The 24,282-nt window shown below is 49.6% G+C and overlaps 1 protein-coding gene across 1 annotated transcript in view; it reads right to left on the bottom strand.

Annotated features, from left to right (window-relative positions):
• LOC122934888 (peptidase M20 domain-containing protein 2-like) overlaps positions 1 to 21,516 on the bottom strand; it is a 137,213-nt gene extending 115,697 nt beyond the window's left edge. The window contains exon 1 of the mRNA XM_044290542.1: positions 21,012 to 21,516. Coding sequence (XP_044146477.1) covers positions 21,012 to 21,398 — 387 coding nt within the window. The 5' untranslated portion in view covers positions 21,399 to 21,516. The remainder of the gene's footprint in view (positions 1 to 21,011) is intronic.
• Between the last annotated feature and the right edge of the window lie 2,766 nt (positions 21,517 to 24,282).

Raw genomic sequence — 24,282 nt, 5'->3', positions numbered from 1 at the left:
GGCTCTCCACTGGGCTGCCAGGAAGCCCGGTGATGTCACCGACCCTGATGGGCAGGCTTTAGCGCTGCTTTAGCCAGTAAAACAGCTAGGGCAGTGTGTGTGTAACGGGGTGCTGAAGGCGCACTCAGTCTCCCATCAGCCGCAGACCTGTTGCTTAGCTTCGGAAGCGAGGATCTGTGTTTGACCTCGTTCCCAGGGCGGCTTTGCTAGCTGGGAGGCTCCCTGCTCCTAGGTCTGCCTTTAGCGCCGAGCTGATCACTCGGTGCTCGACTGGTCGGTCTGTCGATCATGTGATGCAGGCCATGTCACATGACCATCACTCCCCACTATAAATACAGGCAGTCTGCTGGCCACAGGTTGCCTGTTCATTTAGATTCCTGGCAGTTGTTGGACACCTGTGTACTTACCCGATCCTGTTCCCTAACAATCCTTTGCCTGCTCCTCCTGTACTGCGCATCCTTCCTGGTATATTGACCTTGGCTTCCACCTGACTATTCTTTGCAGACTCCTTTCGTACTTCTCGACTCTCCTGGTATTTATGACCCCGGCTTCTCCTGACCTTTCTTTGCTTATCCCTCTGTACTGCGTTGCCCTCTTGGTTTTGACCCGGTCCGTTCACTATCAGTTATTTGTCTTCTCTGTCCTTCCCGCACGTATCCTAAATTAGGGACTGCCGTCCAGTTGTCCCCTGTCATCAGGACTCGTGAGGCAAATAGGTAGGGCCAGGGGTGAGAGTGGAGCGCAGTGGTCACTATCCTCCCCCTGTGTGTGTGTGTGTGTGTGTGTGTATGTGTGTGTGTACGTGACCATTACAGCGTGATTGTAAACAAAAGAGCCCTTGCCCTGTGCGATTTAGCGCAGGGCAAGGGAGAGCATTGGAGCATGAACTGCTTATGAGCATGAGACTAACTTATGAGATTCTTGGCAGGGACCCAACTAATGATTATAAACTGGAACTAAAGGGCATTTTGGATGAAGCTGATTTCACAGCTGATTTAACCTCAGGAATATATTTTTTATTTCCATCATTTCCTCGCAGGTCCACATTCTACTGTCTCCCCAAAATTCAAAAAGGGCTCTCACCCCTTAAGGTTGGACCAATTGTATCCAGTGTGGGTAACCTGTGTCAGAACCTCGGCATTAACATTGACCGTATCTTAGCCCCCTTTGTTACCGCTTTACCATCCTACACGAGGGACACCACTGACCTCCTAAAACATCTAGAAGGTATTCAACTGGAGAATAACTGTCTAGAATTGATGTGGAGGCTCTGTACTCATCTATGCCGCATGATCTAGTGTATGAGGGCAGTGGGCCATTTCCTCCAGTCCCGTGGCTGCCAATAACATGCTCACTGCCTGTTCTTCCTCCGTATCCTCAAATTTACCCTTACCAGCAATTTTTTCTACTTTAATAATAAAATCTACCACCAGCTCAGAGGTACAGCTATGGGAAGCCCCTGTGCCCCCTCTTATGTTAACCTATTTCTGGGCTGGTGGGAGGAGACCTAGGGGATTTATCGAGAATTGGCTTGAGGGCACGGTATATAGATTTTATCTTCATCTTATGGAATGGCAGCAAGATGGAATTTGAATCCTTTGTTTCCAAACTAAATAATTAGATTGGCATGCGGTTCACCTGGGAATCGCATCCTCACAGTCTGCCCTTCTTGGACATCAAAATTACGAGAAATAACAAAGGTGAACTAGATACATCGATTTATAGGAAACCTAACTCCACCAATTCCCTCCTGAGGTGAGAGAGTAGTCATCCTCTCCCCCTTAGGAGAGGCATCCCCAGGGGCCAATATCTCTGCTTAAGGAGAAACTGCTAATTTGTTACCCAAGCAGGGGAACTTAGGACACATTTCCAATGTGTTTCCAAATCTTTCAACGCTATAGGAATATCTTAAAAATGGATCCTGATTTGGGAAAGTAATAGGTGATATAGACATGGTCGGAGTCTGCGAGATATCAATCAATATGCATTCTACCTGGCTGCGTGCCAATGTCACAGGATGTTACAGATGCGGTAACTGCATTGCGTGTAAACATATACAGGTTACGAGATTTATTGCATTTCGTGCAAATGTGGCATTGAGCACATTGGTAAGACAATACGTGAATTCTGGACGAGGGGGAGGGAGCATGTTAATGACATCTTACACAAAAGAAACACCCCTGTAGCTAAACATGTGCATCTTGTCCACGATGGCAGAGCTCAACTGCGGTTTATGGGCATCGATCTTGTCAAACAACCGGTCAGAGGGGGTGATTGGGATAAGATCCTTTTCCAGCAGGAAGCGCGCTGGATCTTCTACCTAAAAACATCGTCCCTTCTTGGTCTCAATGGCTTAACTACGGCTGCTTTGTTTGATACTTTGATCATGGCCACAGAGCTACATACACTTTTTAGCTTTATTTACTACATTGGTCCATAATAAACTTACATTTTTGTCTAATTGCCACTTGTATGTTATGTTTTATGCATTAAATGAATAGTTAGGACAGCTTGTACATCTGTCAAGAGTGTGCAAAGCAGTAATCAAAGCAAAAGGTGGCTACTTTGAAGAACCTAGAATATGACCTATTTTTAGTTGTTTCACACTTTTTTGTTATGTATATAATTCGACATGTGTTAATTAATAGTTTTGATGCCTTCAGTGTGAATCTACAATTTTCATAGTCATGAAAATAAAGAAAACTCTTTGAATGAGAAGGTGTGTCCAAACTTTGCTACCAGGTTACTATGGACGTGCATTATCAGTCGCATCCCCCTTCTGTTTCCCGGATTACAAAGGGTATCCAGGCAACCATCTAATGCTACCTCCCCTTACCTCCTTACTGTCCGCCTTCTCCATGTGACCGCGGCGCCGGCGTCTGACGTCACACGCCAAGCCGCACGTGGGGAGGTGGTCCCGGCTGGGAAGCCCGCGGCTGCACATTTTAAATTCCACTCTTTGGTGCATTGGAATTGCTGGTAGGTTCCCCCAACCATAGGGAATATCAGTAGCCAAACCAATAGCGTAGAATTATCAACTCCTTCTGCTGGTGCCTCCTCTCACCCGAGGGGCAGACCTTCTTACCTATAATATTTATTCACTACAGTCCAGAAATCTTAGGCTGCGGTGGTTACTTTGTACAGTAAATACCCTGAAGAGTCGACACAGACAGAAACGTGCCACGTCAGGATGTTATTAGGAGCTCAACAAGGTTCATATTATCTTCCAGAACCAGGGACCAGGCCCGAGCAGGGACAGGTCTCCGGACGGGGTCGCCTCTTTCGGAGCGGGTTGCTCTGTATAGATAGGTAGGACTGTATTAGATCCCTTCCCCACAAGTAGTGCTTAATAGGGCTCAATAGGGTACAGAGCTCCTTCACCTGCACCGACCCCCTCACATACCCCCAAATGGTTCCACCAGATGGACACCTCATCTCCATCCGGGACTGCCATTATTGATACCTCCAGGAGGAATTGGTTCCTCCACTTGTGTTGGTTCCTGTAAGACTGCTCGCACCTATCCTCAGGTGGAGCAGGACATATTTACTCTACTTTTCTACCAGTGTTGGGGTACCATTACTGGACCCTCAGTTTTTAATATTGATGCATCACATAGTGGTTTTGTTTTCTTTTTAATAATCATCCTTTTAAGTAAGTATGACAACGGAGCGAGGCGCAGACGTGGCGCAGTGGAAATTGACTGGAAGGGGGAAGTGTTCAGGCAGGTTAGGGTTAATGTGGTTAGGAAAGGGTGGAGTGTTTCTGGGGAGGGTCTGTGGGGGTGGCAGGGAGTTCACGCACCGTATATAGGCTAGGGTTAGGGGCGGGAACGGCACCAGTGTCCGTTGCGCCTAGGCGAGTTGGGATAGTGTAGCGTTATGGCGTCTCTTGAAGATTTGATGGCGGTGGTGCGGGTAGCGGCTGAACAACATGGTTCGGCTTGGCTGGTGAGTAGTTTGCAGGCTGCAGTGGGGGCTCCTAGTGTGCCTCCGGTTGCGGCAGGGGGGAGGTTGAGGGCTAGGAGATCGGTGCCGCCTGAGCGTCTGAGCCCGGAGGCGACCCCTCGGGCCCGGCGGCGTTTGAGGAGCCCTCCAGGGGACCCTCCGCTGCGATCGGCTGAGGTGGCAAGTGTTTCTGCCAGCCGGCGCAGCGGGAGGACTTCTGCGCAGCGTAGTGCGCTTGCTGTGGAGGCGAGCGTTAGGTCTCAGCGGGTGTCCCGTTCCCGGCAGGGAAGGGGGGGCGCGCGGCGGTTCTGTGGCTCGGCGCGGTGTGTGGGGGGGCGGCCGGGCTGATAGTGGGTCCGGCAGCGATGGAGGAGGCCGACCTGATGCGGCTTCACCGTTGTCTGGTGGAGGCCTTGTGGTCGGCGGATCCGACATGGAACAGCGGGCAGCGCAGCGGTCTGTAAGTGTGACCGGCGGCAGCAGCAGGGATGGGAGACATGCGGATGCGGCCTCACTTACCTCCGGTGGGTGGGGGTGATTCCAGGAGGCGGCGAGCGGCATCACGGTCCAGGTCTGAGGGACGGCGGCAGTCTTCTGAGGTGCAGTCTCGTCGGGAGGGTACTGGATCGGCGCCACCTGCTGGTAGGTATGCAGTATCAGGCAGCAGTGAGGGGAATGAGGAGGTGCTGCCACCTGCTGGTCAGTCCTCGACACCAGGCAGAGGGCTGAGGAGGTCTTCTATGTCGCCACCTGCTGGTCGATCCTTGGTATCAGGCAGTGGTCTAAGGAGTGATGCAATACTGCCACCTGCTGGTCGGTCCTCTGTACCAGGCAGAAGTTTGCTCAGTGATGCGCTGGCTGGGGGACTGGACTTTGTTCCGCCCACGGTGCAGCAAGTTAACGATTTTTCTTCAGGTTTGCAAGTTGCGGCTCGCAGTGGACAGGCTGTGGAGCTTGGGCGGGATGTCCTTGGATCGAGAGTTTCGCAGCAGCCACTTGATGGTGGGTCGGCGTGCAGGGAATTGGCACCAACGCAACCACGCCACGTGGATTCTGGCGGGGGTTTCTCGGCCGATCAGTCTTTGGAGGAAGGAGAAGTCAGCCAGGAGGCGTGGGAGATCGGAGATCGGATGGCTGATGCGGACGGCGTGTGTCCCTCGACATCCAGGTCTTCGGCTGGGTCGACGCAGAGAGGACTATCGGTGAGGTCGGCGGCTGCTGGGAGGATGCCCCAGGGACAGCGAGGTGAGAGGACGTCGTGTCAGGTTCCCGGTGGGGGGGGGGGTGGGATTTCGTTGCCTGGGGAGGAAGGGTTGGCTCACGAATTGTTGACGGGTATGTGGTCGTTATTGTCGCGGTGGAAGACCGGGGCGGTGTCGTCTCCGGCCGCCGTTTGGGCTGCTGCACCAGCGGTTGGGGAGGGGGTGCGTTTAAGTGGGGTGGGAGTTGGTGACACCCCTGTCATGGGGGCAGGGTCTGCGGTGGTTGAGGCTGCCGGGAGTGGAGGCGGTAAAGGGGCTGCCGTGGACGAGGTTCGGTTGGCGGATGCTGCAAAAGGGGAGGTATATGTGTGCTTTGAGGGGCCATTGGGGGCTCATTTGAAGAGTGAAGTCAGGGAGAAGATTTGGAAGGACGAGTATGTCAAGATATTCTCGTTACTTCCTTTGGACAAATTTAATTTGGATAGGGGAAAGCCGGATGAGAGTAAAAAGGAGGAGGAGGAGAAGCGGAGGTACAGGTTGATTCTGCGTATGTTTTTTAATTGGCTGCAGGCTTTTGCTATTTTTGCCAGTGTGGTGGGGGAAAAGGCGCCCGAGCACTGTTCGGCCCTTTTTTGCTATATGGACGCCATAGGGGAAGCGTATCGGACATATGGTGGGGTGGCGTGGCTCAGGTACGATGAGCAGTTTCGCCAGAGGAAGGCGGTTAGGCCTAGTATTCGTTGGGACCATAAGGACATTGGTCTGTGGATGCGGTTGATGGCGGCGCCAAAAGGGGCTAGCCAGCCCTTTCGTGGGGCGGCCGGGGGTCCCTCGGCATCCGAAGCGGCTGGAGGGAGCAAAAGGGAATGTTGCTGGCAGTTCAATGAGGGACACTGCAAGTATCTTTCGGAGTGCCGTTTCAAACATGAGTGTTCCGGTTGTGGGGGAGCCCATAGTTTTGCACGGTGTTTCAAGTGCGGTAGAGGGAGAGGATTGGAGGTTACGCAGAAGAGGGGTGACCCCGGTGAGGGTGGACGTGATGGAGCCGTTTCTAGAGAGCTATCCAAATAGGGAGGCGGCGGCAGTGTTGTTGGCCGGTTTTCGGGACGGTTTTCGGATTCCGTGCACAGCAGTGGGTTCGGTGGTCTCGGCGCGTAATTTGGCTTCCGCGTTGCAGCGTCCTGAGGTTGTGTCTGATAAGATTGCGAAAGAGGTGGCTGCCGGTAGGGTGGTGGGCCTCTTTGTGGAGTGTCCATTGCCGGATTTGTGGGTTTCGCCTTTGGGAGTAGTTACCTAACAAATTTTGGCTCATTCACAACTTGTCTTACCCGGCTGGGGGTTCCGTGAATGACTGCATTGATGAGGTTTTGTGCTCCGTGTCGTATACGTCGTTTGACGAGGCGATTAGGTGGGTGCGGCGTTTTGGGCAAGGGACATTGTTAGCTAAGACTGATATTGAGGCGGCGTTTCGCCTGTTGCCAATTCATCCAGATAGTTTTCGTTTACTTGGTTTTAAGTGGGAGGGGCGGTTTTTTGTGGATTGTTGCTTACCCATGGGGTGTGCGATTTCATGTTCGTTGTTTGAAATGTTTAGTTCTTTTTTGGAGTGGGTAGTGCGGCGAGAGGCGGGATGGAGTTCAGTGTTGCATTACCTGGATGACTTTTTGTTTTTGGGCCCGGCTGGGTCAAGGGTGTGCTCAGTGTTGTTGCAAACCATGGAGCGGGTGGCGGAGAGAGTTGAGGTTCCGTCAGCGAGGGAGAAGACGGAGGGTCCATCTACAACTGAAGTTTTTGGGGATCGTGATTGATAGCGTGGCTATGGAGTATAGGCTGCCCGAGGATAAGGTGGTTAATTTGTGTAGTGAGGTGGGTTTTTTGCGTAAGGCGAGGAAGGTGCGGCTCAGACGGGTACAGTCGGTTTTGGGCAAATTAAACTTTGCCTGTAGGATTTTGCCCATGGGGCGAGTTTTTTGTAGGCGTTTGTCCAGGGCCACGGCGGGTGTGAAGGCTCCCTTTCATTTTGTGCGGTTGGGGGGTGAGGTGCGTGCGGATTTGGAAGTGTGGGAGCATTTTTTGAGGGAATTTAATGGTCGTTCTGTTTGGATGGAGGCGCCCATTTCTAATGTAGATTTGGAATTGTTCACGGACGCGTCGGGGTCATGTGGTTATGGTGCTTTTTGTCAGGGGCAGTGGAGTGCGGGGGCTTGGCCGGAGGAATGGAGGGTTGCTGGCTTGCTTGGGAACCTGGATTTGTTGGAGTTGTTCCCTATAGTTTTGGCCACTGAGTTGTGGGGAGAGTTGTTGAGGAACAAGCGGGTGCGTTTTTGTTGTGACAATTTGGGGGTGGTGCAGGCGGTGAATAGTCAGTCGGCCAATTCCCCACCAGTGGTGCGGTTGCTTCGGCACCTGGTTCTGACCGGTTTGAGGTTGAATGCGTGTTTCGTGGCGGTGCATGTTCCAGGTGTTGATAATGCATAGCTGACGCTCTTTCTCGTTTCCAGTGGGATCGTTTTCGCAGTCTGGTTCCGGGCGCGGACGTGACGGGCCTGCCGTGTCCTCAGTGGCTCTGGAGCGTGGCCTTGGTCTCGTTAGACCTGATTCAGCGGTCCGTGAGTAGCAGTACGTGGTCGGCTTATTCTTCTGTGTGGTCTCAGTGGGAACGTTTGATAGAGCAGGTGGGGGGGTGCGAGGGGGTTGATGATTTTCATTCGTTGCTGGTTTATTTTGTGGGTGTGTCGTTTGGTGCAGGTTTGTCGTTTTCGGCGGCGGCAAAACGGGTGGCGGCGGTGGCTTTTTGGTTAAAGTTGCGGGGTTTGGCAGATGTTTCCAGAAGTTTTTTGGTGCGGCAGGCTTTGAAGGGGTATCGTCGTAGTGGGGTTCGGAAAGATGTCGTCGTCCGGTTTCTTTTCAGGTGTTGCAGTCGTTGTGGGACCGGGCGGAGGCGGTGTGCAAGTCCTGGTATGAGGTGTGTTTGTTTCGGGCGGCGTTTTCTTTGGCTTTCTTTGGGGCTTTTCGGGTCTCGGAGCTGGTGGCTAACAGTCGAGTGAGTGGCGGTGGTTTGCTGCGGGAGGATGTGAGTGTTGGTGAGGATGGATTGCGGTGTAGGTTGCGTAGGTCCAAGACGGACCAGGTGGGAAAAGGGGTGTGTGTTTGGTTGCGGCCTCTGCCGGGGTCAGTGTTGTGCCCTGTGCGGTGTTTGGAGGTTTTTCTGGCGGTCCGGCCGGAAGGGCCGGCTTCGTTGCTGGTTCATATGGACGGTTCGGCTTTGTCTCGTTATCAATTTGTTGCGGTTTTCCGGAAATGTTTGACAGCGGCGGGTTATGTGGCGAGTGGGTTTGCGTCTCATTCATTTCGTATTGGGGCGGCAACTGAAGCCGCTAGATGGGGTTTGGGGGACGAGGCCATTAGGAGGATTGGCAGGTGGAGTCCGCTTGCTTTCGTTCCTATATTCGTCCTCATATGTTATAAAGTCGGTGGGTGGAGTGTGTGTGTGTTGATTTTATTTAATTTGTTATTGTAGGTTGGGGTGCTAATTTCTTTTTTGTTTTCAGGATCACCTTCTTGTTTGGCCTGGATTTTAGGCCATTCTTATGTGTATTGGGGAGCGTTGAGAGCAGACGTGCGGAGGAACGGTCGGCAGTTGGGTTTCCGGCCGAAGGACTTGCAGGTCCGGTGGATTGGCGTGCGGGGTATGCTGTGGGGGCGTGTGTTACCTGTATTCCATGAATATGCTTCCCTGGACAGGTGCCCTGACATTGTGGTTCTGCATGTGGGCGGGAACGATTTGGGTGTTCGCCGCTCGAGGGATGTCATACGTGATGTTAAGTTGGATTTGCTGCGTTTGACTGAGGAGTTCCCGGATTTGCTGGTCGTGTGGTCTGATGTGGTGGCAAGGAGTTCATGGCGTTTTGCGAGGTCGGTGGATCGCATTAACAAAGTGCGTGCGAAGGTGAACAAGGAGGTGGGGCGCTTTGTGCAGCGGCAGGGCGGTTTGGTGGTACGTCACCGGGAATTGGAGGTTGCGTCACCTCAATTCCTCAGGGCTGATGGGGTTCATCTTAACGAGATTGGGATGGACTTGTGGGTGCTGGGGCTTCAGGAGGGTTTGGAGACAGCGTTCAGGGTTTGGCGGGACGTCCATAGGTGAGGTGTCTCCTATGTGCGTCGATGGCAGGTTAACGGGGGGTCCTGGAAGGCAATTCTACGTTTTATTAGGTGCATGACACGTTGGAGCGTGCATCTTATGTGGTTTGGTAAGCTGAAAGCTGGGGGGCTCCTGTTGGGCTAAAAGGCCTACAGGGGTAGAGGAAGATATGGATTCTGGAGGATTCGGTGCCCTTGGGTCGGAGAGTGCGGCCGAGGGTAAAAGGATAAGATGTGAGGAGTGAAGATAGCAGCTTGCTTGGGTTGCCTTCTAGGATCCTTCCGCAAAGGGATTGTTGGGACATTGTACTGTTGATGTTTGCATATATGTATATCTCATGTTTGCATTACAATAATGTTGGATAAAATATTGTTATTTAATAAACGGCTGCTATGGCCTTTCCATCAAGAATTCAGGTTTTGTGTGCTTACTGGGGGTAGGGGGGAGTGGTTGGTGGGAAGGGTCTGGAAATGATCTTACCTCCTTAAGTCAGTATGACAACGGAGCGAGGTGCAGACGTAGCGCAGTGGAAATTGACTGGAAGGGGGAAGTGTTCAGGCAGGTTAGGGTTAATGTGGTTAGGAAAGGGTGGAGTGTTTCTGTGGGGGTGGCAGGGAGTTCGCGCGCCGTATATAGGCTAGGGTTAGGGCGGGAACGGCACCAGTGTCCGTTGCGCCTAGGCGAGTTGCCCACCCACCCGCCCTGTTTTAAGTTGTTTCGGGGGACTTTTTTCATGTCATAGCAGGGGGCAGGTTGACGGGGGGTCCTGGAAGGCAATTCTACGTTTTATTAGGTGCATGACACGTTGGAGCGTGCATCTTATGTGGTTTAGTAAGCTGAAAGCTGGGGGGCTCCTGTTGGGCTAAAAGGCCTACAGGGGTAGAGGAAGATATGGATTCTGGAGGATTCGGTGGCCTTGGGTCGGAGAGTGCGGCCGAGGGTAAAAGGATAAGATGTGAGGAGTGAAGATAGCAGCTTGCTTGGGTTGCCTTCTAGGATCCTTCCGCAAAGGGATTGTTGGGACATTGTACTGTTGATGTTTGCATATATGTATATCTCATGTTTGCATTATAATAATGTTGGATAAAATATTGTTATTTAATAAACGGCTGCTATGGCCTTTCCATCAAGAATTCAGGTTTTGTGTGCTTACTGGGGGTAGGGGGGAGTGGTTGGTGGGAAGGGTCTGGAAATGATCTTACCTCCTTAAGTCAGTATGACAACGGAGCGAGGTGCAGAAGTAGCGCAGTGGAAATTGACTGGAAGGGGGAAGTGTTCAGGCAGGTTAGGGTTAATGTGGTTAGGAAAGGGTGGAGTGTTTCTGGGGAGGGTCTGTGGGGTTCCAGGGAGTTCGCGCGCTGTATATAGGCTAGGGTTAGGGGCGGGAATGGCACCAGTGTCCGTTGCGCCTAGGCGAGTTGCCCACCCACCCGCCCTGTTTTAAGTTGTTTCGGGGGACTTTTTTCATGTCATAGCAGGGGGCAGGTTGACGGGGGGTCCTGGAAGGCAATTCTACGTTTTATTAGGTGCATGACACGTTGGAGCGTGCATCTTATGTGGTTTAGTAAGCTGAAAGCTGGGGGGCTCCTGTTGGGCTAAAAGGCCTACAGGGGTAGAGGAAGATATGGATTCTGGAGGATTCGGTGCCCTTGGGTCGGAGAGTGCGGCCGAGGGTAAAAGGATAAGATGTGAGGAGTGAAGATAGCAGCTTGCTTGGGTTGCCTTCTAGGATCCTTCCGCAAAGGGATTGTTGGGACATTGTACTGTTGATGTTTGCATATATGTATATCTCATGTTTGCATTATAATAATGTTGGATAAAATATTGTTATTTAATAAACGGCTGCTATGGCCTTTCCACCAAGAATTCAGGTTTTGTGTGCTTACTGGGGGTAGGGGGGAGTGGTTGGTGGGAAGGGTCTGGAAATGATCTTACCTCCTTAAGTCATTGTCACTCCCCTTTGGGGTTAAATGGTTCTTTTGATTTTTGGAGTGCTTGCTGAGCTGTTACACTACATCGCTCTTATTAGGGAATTATACAATGTGTTGACTCCTCATGTGGTTGCCACCCTCACTACTCCGTAACTAGACCACTATGTTGACTCCTCACGCGGTTACCACCCTCACCACTCTGTGACTGACCACTATGTTGACTCCTAAGGCTGCTTTCACACTGGTGTTTTGTGCGGATCCGTCTTATATCTGCACAGACGGATCCACGGGAATAATGCAATCACTTGTATCCGTTAATAACGGGTCACTTTGCATTATTCATTCAAAAATAGTCTAAGTCAAAATGGATCCGTCTTGAATTACATTAAAAGTCAATGGGGGACAGATTCGTTTTCAATTGCACCATATTGTGTCAGTGAAAAACTGATCCGTCCCCATTGACTTACATTGTAATTCAGGACGGATCCGTTTGGCTTTGCATAGTCAGACGGTCACCAAAACGCTGCAAGCTGCATTTTAGTGACCAAATTGATGCATTCTGAACGGATCCTTATCCATTCACAATGCATTGGGGCTGAACTGATCCGTTATGGGCCGCTTGTGAGAGCCCTAAAACGGATCTCACAAGAGGACCCAGAAACGTCAGTGTGAAAGTAGCCTTATGCTGTTGCCACCTCACCACTGTGTGACTGGGCCACTGTGTTGACCCCTCATGCGGTTGTCATCCTCCCCACTCTATGACAGGGCAACTATTGTCATCACTATTTATTCTACCCTTCTTCTGATCTGTCAGAAGGACGGAAAAATTTGAAATACAACGTTTCCTGTCTCTGGAGCAGCTGTAAGCCTGTATCACACGGTCCCAATTTTGCAACAGGATATGCTCATAATTTGGAAGCCAGGAGTGGGTAGAAGACATGCAAACTTTCGAATCACGTATTATCTCTGTTTTGGATCCACTCCTGTTTTTTAAAGACCAAATGCTGACCATGTGAAGGCGGATGCTCAAAAGTAAACTTCACGGACTCTAAGGTGTAATATAGGTAGCACGTCTCTATGAGAAAACTAATCACGGTAGGATAAAGACGCTAAAATATAGCTTTTATTGGTATACTAAAAAGTAGAAAAGAAGGAAAAAGGGGAGAAACAAACAGACACCCCTAAAAGAAAACTATGGCCAGATTCACACCTATTCTCAAAGGACTTGATTAATTGATCATGAGTAGGGATGAGCGAACTCGAACTGTATAGTTCGGGTTCGTACCGAATTTTCGGGTGTCCGTGACACGGACCCGAACCCGGACATTTTCGTAAAAGTCCGGGTTCTGGTTCGGTGTTCGTCGCTTTCTTGGCGCTTTTTGACGCTTTCTTGGCGCTTTTTGAAAGGCTGCAAAGCAGCCAATCAACAAGCGTCATACTACTTGCCCCAAGAGGCCATCACAGCCATGCCTACTATAGGCATGGCTGTGATTGGCCAGAGCACCATGTGACCCAGCCTCTATTTAAGCTGGAGTCACATAGCGCCGCCCGTCACTCTGCTCTGATTAGCGTAGGGAGAGGTTGCGGCTGCGACAGTAGGGGCGAGATTAGGCAGATTAACTCCTCCAAAGGACTTGATTATTGATCGATCTGCAGCTGTGGGTCATTGAGCTGCTGATACTCAATTGCTCACTGTTTTTAGGCTGCCCAGACTGTTTGTCAGTCACTTTTTTCTGGGGTGATCGGCGGCCATTTTGTGTCTTGTGGTGCGCCAGCACAAGCTGCGACCAAGTGCATTTAACCCTCAATGGTGTGGTTGTTTTTTGGCTAAAGCCTACATCAGGGTGAAGCTGTCACACCAAGTGCATTTAACCAGCAATAGTCTGTTTATTTTTTGGCCATATACTACATCAGGGGCAAGCTGCGCCTGTCACCAAGTGCATTTAACCCTCAGTAGTGTGGTTGGTCAAGCTGTCACACCAAGTGCATTTAACCAGCAATAGTCTGTTCATTTTTTGGCCATATACTACATCAGGGGCAAGCTGCGCCTGTCACCAAGTGCATTTAACCCTCAGTAGTGTGGTTGGTCAAGCTGTCACACCAAGTGCATTTAACCAGCAATAGTGTGGTTATTTTTTGGCCATATCCCAGTCTAATTCTGTCAGTAAATCTATACCTGTCACCCAGCGCCTAAATACTAGGCCTCAAATTTATATCCCGCTAAATCTGTCGTTACCGCAGTACTGTTCTGGCTGGGCAAGTTATTTAGTGTCCGTCAAAGCACATTTTTTGTTCTGGGTTGAAATACAATTCCCAATTTAGCAATTTCCTAATTTAGTGGTTTCTGCTGTATCAGAGCTATTTGAAATCTATCCCTAAAAGGGTATATAATATTCAAGGTGCACATAGGGTCATTCAGAATAACTTCACACACACGCTACTGTGCATTTCCAAGTCTAATTCCGTCAGTAAATCTATACCTGTCACCCAGCGCCTAAATACTAGGCCTCAAATTTATATCCCGCTAAATCTGTTGTTACTGCTGTACTGTTCTGGCTGGGCAAGTTATTTAGTGTCCGTCAAAGCACATTTTTTGTTCTGGGTTGAAATACAATTCCCAATTTAGCAATTTCCTAATTTAGTGGCTTCTGCTGTATCAGGCCTACTTTAAATACATCCCTAAAAGGGTATATCAGAATCAAGGTGCTGATAGGGTCATTCTGAATAACTTCACACACACGCTACTGTGCATTTCCAAGTCTAATTCCGTCAGTAAATCTATACCTGTCACCCAGCGCCTAAATACTAGGCCTCAAATTTATATCCCGCTAAATCTGTCATTACTGCTGTACTGTTCTGGCTGGGCAAGTTATTTAGTGTCCGTCAAAGCACATTTTTTGTTCTGGGTTGAAATACAATTCCCAATTTAGCAATTTCATAATTTAGTGGTTTCTGCTGTATCAGGCCTACTTTAAATACATCCCTAAAAGGGTATATAATATTCAAGGTGCACATAGGGTCATTCAGAATAACTTCACACACACGCTACTGTGCATTTCCAAGTCTAATTCTGTCAGTAAATCTATACCTGTCACCCAGCGCCTAAATACTAGGCCTCAAATTTATATTCAGCTGAATTTGAATACATTACATTGGGCCAAATAATATTTTTGTTGTTGTGGTGAACGATAACAATGAGGAAAACATCTAGTAAGGGACGCAGACGTGGACATGGTCGTGGTGGTGTTAGTGGACCCTCTGGTGCTGGGAGAGGACGTGGCCGTTCTGCCACATCCACACGTCCTAGTGTACCAACTACCTCAGGTCCCAGTAGCCGCCAGAATTTACAGCGATATATGGTGGGGCCCAATGCCGTTCTAAGGATGGTAAGGCCTGAGCAGGTACAGGCATTAGTCAATTGGGTGGCCGACAGTGGATCCAGCACGTTCACATTATCTCCCACCCAGTCTTCTGCAGAAAGCGCACAGATGGCGCCTGAAAACCAACCCCATCAGTCTGTCACATCACCCCCATGCATATCAGGGAAACTGTCTGAGCCTCAAGTTATGCAGCAGTCTCTTATGCTGTTTGAAGACTCTGCTGGCAGGGTTTCCCAAGGGCATCCACCTAGCCCTTCCCCAGCGGTGGAAGACATAGACTGCACTGACGCACAACCACTTATGTTTCCTGATGATGAGGACATGGGAATACCACCTCAGCATGTCTCTGATGATGACGAAACACAGGTGCCAACTGCTGCGTCTTTCTGCAGTGTGCAGACTGAACAGGAGGTCAGGGATCAAGACTGGGTGGAAGACTATGCAGGGGACGATGAGGTCCTAGACCCCACATGGAATGAAGGTCGTGCCACTGACTTTCACAGTTCGGAGGAAGAGGCAGTGGTGAGACCGAGCCAACAGCGTAGCAAAAGAGGGAGCAGTGGGCAAAAGCAGAACACCCGCCGCCAAGAGACTCCGCCTGCTACTGACCGCCGCCATCTTGGACCGAGCACCCCAAAGGCAGCTTCAAGGAGTTCCCTGGCATGGCACTTCTTCAAACAATGTGCTGACGACAAGACCCGAGTGGTTTGCACGCTGTGCCATGAGAGCCTGAAGCGAGGCATTAACGTTCTGAACCTTAGCACAACCTGCATGACCAGGCACCTGAATGCAAAGCATGAACTGCAGTGGAGTAAACACCTTAAAAACAAGGAAGTCGCTCAGGCTCCCCCTGCTACCTCTTCTGCTGCTGCCGCCTCGGCCTCTTCTGCTGCTGCCGCCTCGGCCTCTTCCTCCGCCTCTGGAGGAACGTTGGCACCTGCCGCCCAGCAAACAGGGGATGTACCACCAACACCACCACCACCTCCGTCACCAAGCGTCTCAACCATGTCACACGGCAGCGTTCAGCTCTCCATCTCACAAACATTTGAGAGAAAGCGTAAATTCACACCTAGCCACCCTCGATCCCTGGCCCTGAATGCCAGCATTTCTAAACTACTGGCCTATGAAATGCTGTCATTTAGGCTGGTGGACACAGACAGCTTCAAACAGCTCATGTCGCTTGCTGTCCCACAGTATGTTGTTCCCAGCCGGCACTACTTCTCCAAGAGAGCCGTGCCTTCCCTGCACAACCAAGTATCCGATAAAATCAAGTGTGCACTGCGCAATGCCATCTGTGGCAAGGTCCACCTAACCACAGATACGTGGACCAGTAAGCACGGCCAGGGACGCTATATCTCCCTAACTGCACACTGGGTAAATGTAGTGGCAGCTGGGCCCCAGGCGGAGAGCTGTTTGGCGCACGTCCTTCCGCCGCCAAGGATCGCAGGGCAACATTCTTTGCCTCCTGTTGCCACCTCCTCCTTCTCGGCTTCCTCCTTCTCTTCTTCCACCTGCTCATCCAGTCAGCCACACACCTTCACCACCAACTTCAGCACAGCCCGGGGTAAACGTCAGCAGGCCATTCTGAAACTCATATGTTTGGGGGACAGGCCCCACACCGCACAGGAGTTGTGGCGGGGTATAGAACAACAGACCGACGAGTGGTTGCTGCCGGTGAGCCTCAAGCCCGGCCTGGTGGTGTGCGATAATGGGCGAAACCTCGTTGCAGCTCTGGGACTAGCCAGTTTGACGCACATCCCTTGCCTGGCGCATGTGCTGAATTTGGTGGTGCAGAAGTTCATTCACAACTACCCCGACATGTCAGAGCTGCTGCATAAAGTGCGGGCCGTCTGTTCGCGCTTCCGGCGTTCACATCCTGCCGCTGCTCGCCTGTCTGCGCTACAGCGTAACTTCGGCCTTCCCGCTCACCGCCTCATATGCGACGTGCCCACCAGGTGGAACTCCACCTTGCACATGCTGGACAGACTGTGCGAGCAGCAGCAGGCCATAGTGGAGTTTCAGCTGCAGCACGCACGGGTCAGTCGCACTGCGGAACAGCACCACTTCACCACCAATGACTGGGCCTCCATGCGAGACCTGTGTGCCCTGCTGCGCTGTTTCGAGTACTCCACCAACATGGCCAGTGGCGATGACGCCGTTATCAGCGTTACAATACCACTTCTATGTCTCCTTGAGAAAACACTTCGGGCGATGATGGAAGAGGAGGTGGCCTAGGAGGAGGAGGAGGAGGAAGAGGGGTCATTTTTTAGCACTTTCAGGCCAGTCTCTTCGAAGTGACTCAGAGGGAGGTTTTTTGCAACAGCAGAGGCCAGGTACAAATGTGGCCAGCCAGGGCCCACTACTGGAGGATGAGGAGGACGAGGATGAGGAGGAGGTGGAGGAGGATGAGGATGAAGCATGGTCACAGCGGGGTGGCACCCAACGCAGCTCGGGCCCATCACTGGTGCGTGGCTGGGGGGAAAGGCAGGACGATGACGATACGCCTCCCACAGAGGACAGCTTGTCCTTACCCCTGGGCAGCCTGGCACACATGAGCGACTACATGCTGCAGTGCCTGCGCAACGACAGCAGAGTTGCCCACATTTTAATGTGTGCGGACTACTGGGTTGCCACCCTGCTGGATCCACGCTACAAAGACAATGTGCCCACCTTACTTCCTGCACTGGAGCGTGATAGGAAGATGCGCGAGTACAAGCGCACGTTGGTAGATGCGCTACTTAGAGCATTCCCAAATGTCACAGGGGAACAAGTGGAAGCCCAAGGCCAAGGCAGAGGAGGAGCAAGAGGTCACCAAGGCAGCTGTGTCACGGCCAGCTCCTCTGAGGGCAGGGTTAGCATGGCAGAGATGTGGAAAAGTTTTGTCAACACTCCACAGCTAACTGCACCACCACCTGATACGCAACGTGTTAGCAGGAGGCAACATTTCACTAACATGGTGGAACAGTACGTGTGCACACCCCTCCACGTACTGACTGATGGTTCGGCCCCATTCAACTTCTGGGTCTCTAAATTGTCCACGTGGCCAGAGCTAGCCTTTTATGCCTTGGAGGTGCTGGCCTTCCCGGCGGCCAGCGTTTTGTCTGAACGTGTATTCAGCACGGCAGGGGGCGTCATTACAGACAAACGCAGCCGCCTGTCTACAGCCAATGTGGACAAGCTAACGTTCATAAAAATGAACCAGGCATGGATCCCACAGGACCTGTCCGTCCCTTGTCCAGATTAGACATTAACTACCTCCCCTTAACCATATATTATTGTACTCCAGGGCACTTCCTCATTCAATCCTATTTTTATTTTACCATTATATTGCGAGGCTACCCAAAGTTGAATGAACCTCTCCTCTGTCTGGGTGCCGGGGCCTAAATATATGCCAATGGACTGTTCCAATGTTGGGTGACGTGAAGCCTGATTCTCTGCTATGACATGCAGACTAATTCTCTGCTGACATGAAGCCAGATCCTCTGTTACGGGACCTCTCTCCTCTGCCTGGGTGCTGGGCCTAAATTTATGAAAATGGACTGTTGCAGTGGTGGGTGACGTGAAGCCTGATTCTCTGCTATGGGACCTCTCTCCAATTGATTTTGGTTAATTTTTATTTATTTAATTTTTATTTTAATTCATTTCCCTATCCACATTTGTTTGCAGGGGATTTACCTACATGTTGCTGCCTTTTGCAGCCCTCTAGCCCTTTCCTGGGCTGTTTTACAGCCTTTTTAGTGCCGAAAAGTTCGGGTCCCCATTGACTTCGGATCGGGTTCGGATCCCGAACCCGAACATTTCCGGGAAGTTCGGCCGAACTTCTCGAACCCGAACATCCAGGTGTTCGCTCAACTCTAATCATGAGAAAAGGGGTGGAGAGTGATATTAAATCATGTATCCACCTATTACTGTCATAGGGGATAGTGAGACCTATAGTTCCCCTTATATATTTAGTTGGGTGACACACTGGGTGATGTATTATGATTAAATCAAACACCACAGTGAGCAGTTTTAATATCAGCGGGCACTATAAATTTCCATGAGGCGGCACTAGTATGCAATCATGTGCCCCTATGCACACCAGAACCATTATTCTGCCGCAAAGACCCAGGAAAAAAGAAAAGAGGGGGGTCACGGATTTGAGGTCCCCTGGTTGCAGGGAAAGAAAAACAAAACCTCTAAAAGAATCCAGGAGAGAATCTGGAGGGGAAAAAAACGCAAACACCTGGCCAAAGTTTAAGCCAGGGTGCAAACTCCACTCTACTGTGTCGTGGCTCCACACTGCTATGTCAGGTCAGCTGATTCATTCACTAGCAGAGCAACTAGGTTCGACGCGTTTCACCAAATAAGGAGCATCACTGCCGGTCTAATCAGATGGTATTCTGACTAATTACTGCTGGCATAGCGGTCACCGGCGCTAGTATGGATGCTCACCGGCGCTAGTTTTTTGGGGGTTGTTCTCATGACGGATCAGAAGAAGGGCAAAATGAACAGTGACGTCAACACAAACTTACTACTGACACCCTCTCCACTCTGTCATGGGGCACTACTTGTATCAGCATTTAACAGAACAGGTTCTGTAGGAATCAGCTGATGGTGTAAAAAAAGTGCGCTCTTTCACTCTATAGTACAATCTTGGGCCACTACACGGTTCTTTATACCGGACGCTAACATTGACGTATAAGTTCACACTTGGCCCCGACGTCTGTCATCTGCGTGTTATACGGACTCATAGTATAGTTTCACCACCACAGAGGACTACCTATGTGTATTACTGCAAGGCACAGTGTTCTACACCACTATACAGGCTCTCTGAGGCCAGGGAATAGCTGAATTTTAACGTGATTTTATCCCAAATAAATTCGGATCGAATAGTCTGAATCAAATGTTTGAAAAATGTGCTTATCTCTAGTAATTATCATTATTTTACAGCGCACAGTAAATACTGTTAATGAGTTTGTACCAATATACTGAGCCTTAGACATGTATAACTTATAATCTTTATCATTCAATATGGTTTTCCAATTTGTCCATAAAAAATGCTCGCTGTCTGTGATTTTGAACACATTGCCCAGAAAAAAAAAATTCGGGTTGCCAACCCTGGAACATGTTCAGGGACAAAATGGAACACTAACAAATCTAGAAATATGAAAAAGTGTACAGGTTACCATTAGGCAGGGGCGGATTGGCTATAGACCTTACAGGGTAATTTCCCAGGGGGCCACCTGAGCCCTCCTCACAGCCGGCCAGAGGAAGTTTTTGGGGATGTATTTTGTGCTGCTGGTGGCAGTATTTTGTGATGGACTGTGGTATTTGGTTCTGTTGGGGTGGTATAATGTACCACAATCTGGTATTGTTGGCCGTGCCTTCCATCTATTTGGACCCAACTACAAAACAGGGCCACTTTTAGTATTTTTTCCAGGGCCACCTCTGCCATTAGGCCTAATGCACACAAAAGTGTGCCTGCGGTTCTGTACATTGGGGACCACAAATAGTGCAGTTGACACAGATGAATGCAGACCAATTCAACCTAAATGGGTCCATGAATGATCCGTCTGGACAGCAATAAATATAGACTATGTTCTTCTTCTGGATTGCATTCATGAGGCAGTGTGCACACGGCCGGTGCCTGTATATTGCGGACCAGCTGTTTGCGAGCCACATTACGGGCATTCCTGGGCAACAGCTGAGTGCGTGAGCCCTCATATTGAGCTTTTGTACTATAGTCTACAGATCCTGTGCAAGCAGCCTGTTACTCTGGTGTAACTATAGGACAGTGCTGTAGAAAGCAGCCTGTTACTCTGGTGTAACTATAGGACAGTGCTGTAGAAAGCAGCCTGTTACTCTGGTGTAACTATAGGACAGTGCTGTAGAAAGCAGCCTGGTATTCTGGTTTTTCCACAATATTACACTGTGTGCCTCCTGTAACTATAGGACAGTACTATAGAAAGCAGCCTGTTACTCTGGTTTTTCCACAATATTACACTGTGTGCCTCCTGTAACTATAGGACAGTGCTATAGAAAGCATCCTGTTACTCTGGTTTTTCCACAATATTATACTGTGTGCCCCCTGTAACTATAGGACAGTGCTGTAGAAAGCAGCCTGTTACTCTGGTGTAACTATAGGACAGGGCTGTAGAAAGCAACCTGTTACTCTGGTGTAACTATAGGACAGTGCTGTAGAAAGCAGCCTATAGTTGATTTCATTACTGTTCAGACCTTGTTACTTTGTGCTGGGATTAACCTGGTTGTGTCAGAGATTTACCTTCTCTGCCTGGGCTCCAGGAAGAGTTCCCCTCCCCCAATATTGGGAAACGTGCCTACAATCTGCGAGAGTAGGCATTAAACAAAGACATAGGTATTTTTACAACTGTACTAAATTATTAATATGTAACATCAGACCCTTTACCTGGACCTGCCGTGGTGGTTGCACACTCTCCAGAGCTCCTCTCAGTCCAAGTGCAGCAGCCGCCCCGACTTCAGCAATCAGGTTGTGCCCACAGGCATGCCCTATCCCAGGCAGAGCATCATACTCGCACAGGAAGCCTACATGCAGACAAGGGCTGTCAGTGGCTTCAGAGGTCCACTGTGCTCGAAATGCAGTATCCAAATGGTAGTGGGCTTGTACCTCCCATGCCCGGCTGGAGAAGAAGCTTGTAAGGAGTTGATGAGCTGTGTGTTCCTTATAAGCCAGCTCTGGGGTCTTCCATATGTCCTGGCTCAGGGCATGTAACTTCTCTGACTCTTGCTCTATAACATCACACACTTGCTGCTTGCACTGCTGTAGAAGAGCCATCTCAGATCTATCTCTGCCTCTCGTACACTGCTCTCTGTCACAAACCTTAGTTCTGTTGTAAGTTAATGATGAGGACTGCCTGAGGGTGACAGCATTCTACAGCTACAGTGAACCTGGAGGCTGGCTCTCTGCAGACTATTACAACCTCTTCCTTCTGGGAACTGTAGTCACTCAGGAGAACACTAAGCTTGACATTGCCATCTCATGGACTTCAATTCCCAGAATTACCTAGGAGGCTATTGATCTGCTCCCTCTAGGGATCATTCTTGGAATACACGTGCCACCACTGCTATTTTTAATACCTAGTAGCTCTAAAAAGTGATTATGCATTTTATTTGTAATATATTTTTATTATATGTTTACAGTAGTAGTAGCTGCACAGATGTACTGGAATGATGAATGAAACTGGATAGTTGGAATAGAGACTATTTACTGTAACCTCTACTGACGTGTTTTTTTTTTTCTTCTTTAAAAATATTATTTTTTTCCATATAAAAAAGTACATACAAAAAAATATTACATGATTATCATTAACAATATCATATTTACCATCATATCATTATTCCATTTCACAAAGAAACGAAGAAGTACTGGTGTAACTATAGGACAGTGCTGTAGAAAGCAGCCTGGTACTCTGGTGTAACCACAGGACAGTGCTGTAGAAAGCAGCCTGGTACTCTGGTGTAACCACAGGACAGTGCTGTAGAAAGCAGCCTGGTACTCTGGTGTAACCACAGGACAGTGCTGTAGAAAGCAGCCTGGTACTCTGGTGTAACCACAGGACAGTGCTGTAGAAAGCAGCCTGGTACTCTGGTGTAACTATAGGCCAGTGCTGTAGAAAGCAGCCTGGTACTCTGGTGTAACTATAGTACAGTGCTGCAGAAAGAAGCCTGTTACTCTGGTGTAACTACAGGACAGTGCTGTAGAAAGCAGCCTGTTACTCTGGTGTAACAACAGGACAGTGCTGTAGAAAGCAGCCTGTTACTCTGGTGTAACTACAGGATAGTGCTGTAGAAAGCAGCCTGTTACTCTGGTGTAACCATAGGACAGTGCTGTAGAAAGCAGCCTGGTACTCTGGTGTAACCACAGGACAGTGCTGTAGAAAGCAGCCTGGTACTCTGGTGTAACTATAGGCCAGTACTGTAGAAAGCAGCCTGTTACTCTGGTGTAACTATAGTACAGTGCTGCAGAAAGCAGCCTGTTACTCTGGTGTAACTACAGGACAGTGCTGTAGAAAGCAGCCTGTTACTCTGGTGTAACTACAGGACAGTGCTGTAGAAAGCAGCCTGTTACTCTGGTGTAACTACAGGATAGTGCTTTAGAAAGCAGCCTGTTACTCTGGTGTAACCATAGGACAGTGCTGTAGAAAGCAGCCTGGTACTCTGGTGTAACTATAGGCCAGTACTGTAGAAAGCAGCCTGGTACTCTGGTGTAACTACAGGACAGTGCTGTAGAAAGCAGCCTGGTACTCTGGTGTAACTACAGGACAGTGCTGTAGAAAGCAGCCTGGTACTCTGGTGTAACTATAGGCCAGTGCTGTAGAAAGCAGCCTGGTACTCTGGTGTAACTATAGGCCAGTGCTGTAGAAAGCAGCCTGGTACTCTGGTGTAACTATAGGACAGTGCTGTAGAAAGCAGCCTGGTACTCTGGTGTAACTACAGGACAGTGCTGTAGAAAGCAGCCTGGTACTCTGGTGTAACTACAGGACAATGCTGTAGAAAGCAGCCTGGTATTCTGGTGTAACTATAGGACAGTGCTGTAGAAAGCAGCCTGTTACTCTAGTGTAACTATAGGACAGTGCTGTAGAAAGCAGCCTGTTACTCTGGTGTAACTATAGTACAGTGCTTTAGAAAGCAGCCTGTTATTCTGGTGTAACTATAGGATAGTGCTGTAGAAAGCAGCCTGTTACTCTGGTGTAACTATAGGACAGTGCTGTAGAAAGCAGCCTGGTACTCTGGTGTAACTATAGGACAGTGCTGTAGAAAGCAGCCTGTTACTCTGGTGTAACTATAGGCCAGTGCTGTAGAAAGCAGCCTGGTACTCTGGTGTAACTATAGGACAGTGCTGTAGAAAGCAGCCTGTTACTCTGGTGCAACTATAGGACAGTGCTGTAGAAAGCAGACTGGTACTCTGGTTTTTCCACAATATTACACTGTGTGCCTCCTGTAACTATAGGACAGTACTATAGAAAGCAGCCTGTTACTCTGGTTTTTCCCACAATATTATACTGTGTGCCCCCTGTAACTATAGGACAGTGCTGTAGAAAGCAGCCTATAGTTGATTTCATTACTGTTCAGACCTTGTTACTTTGTGCCGGGATTAACCTGGTTGTGTCAGAGATTTACCTTCTCTGCCCCTCCCCCAATATTGGGAAACGTGCCTACAATCTGTGAGTAGGCATTAAACAAAGACATATGTATTTTTACAACTGTACTAAACTATGTATATGTAACATTAGACCCTTTACCTGGACCTGCTGTGGTGGTTGCACACTCTTTTCTGATGCAACCTGATGTGTCTCAGCCGTTCATCGTGGAGGTTGATGCATCAGAAGTGGGGGTCGGAGCAGTTCTGCTGCTGCGTCCATCCCCTAGCAAATGGCGTCCGTCTGCTTTTTTTCTCCAAGAAACTCTCGGCCACTGAAAGAAATTATGATGTAGGAGATAGTTGCTGGCCATTAAATTGGCCTTTGGAGAATGGCGTCATTGGTTGAAGGGGGCTACTCATCCTATTACCGGCAGTCAGTTAAGCACCTGAATCCTAGACAGTCTAGATGGTCACCTTTTACTAGGTTCAATTTTGTGGTCACCTTTCGCCCTGGGGTTAAAAACGTCAAGGCAGATGCGTTGTCACTTAGTTTTCCTGGGGGGGAGTGATTCGGAGG

This window comes from Bufo gargarizans, chromosome 4 (genome assembly GCF_014858855.1).
Source record: "Bufo gargarizans isolate SCDJY-AF-19 chromosome 4, ASM1485885v1, whole genome shotgun sequence".
Classification (NCBI taxonomy): domain Eukaryota; kingdom Metazoa; phylum Chordata; class Amphibia; order Anura; family Bufonidae; genus Bufo; species Bufo gargarizans.
Note: the sequence above shows the minus strand (reverse complement) of the source record. Positions and strands in the feature narration are given on the sequence as shown.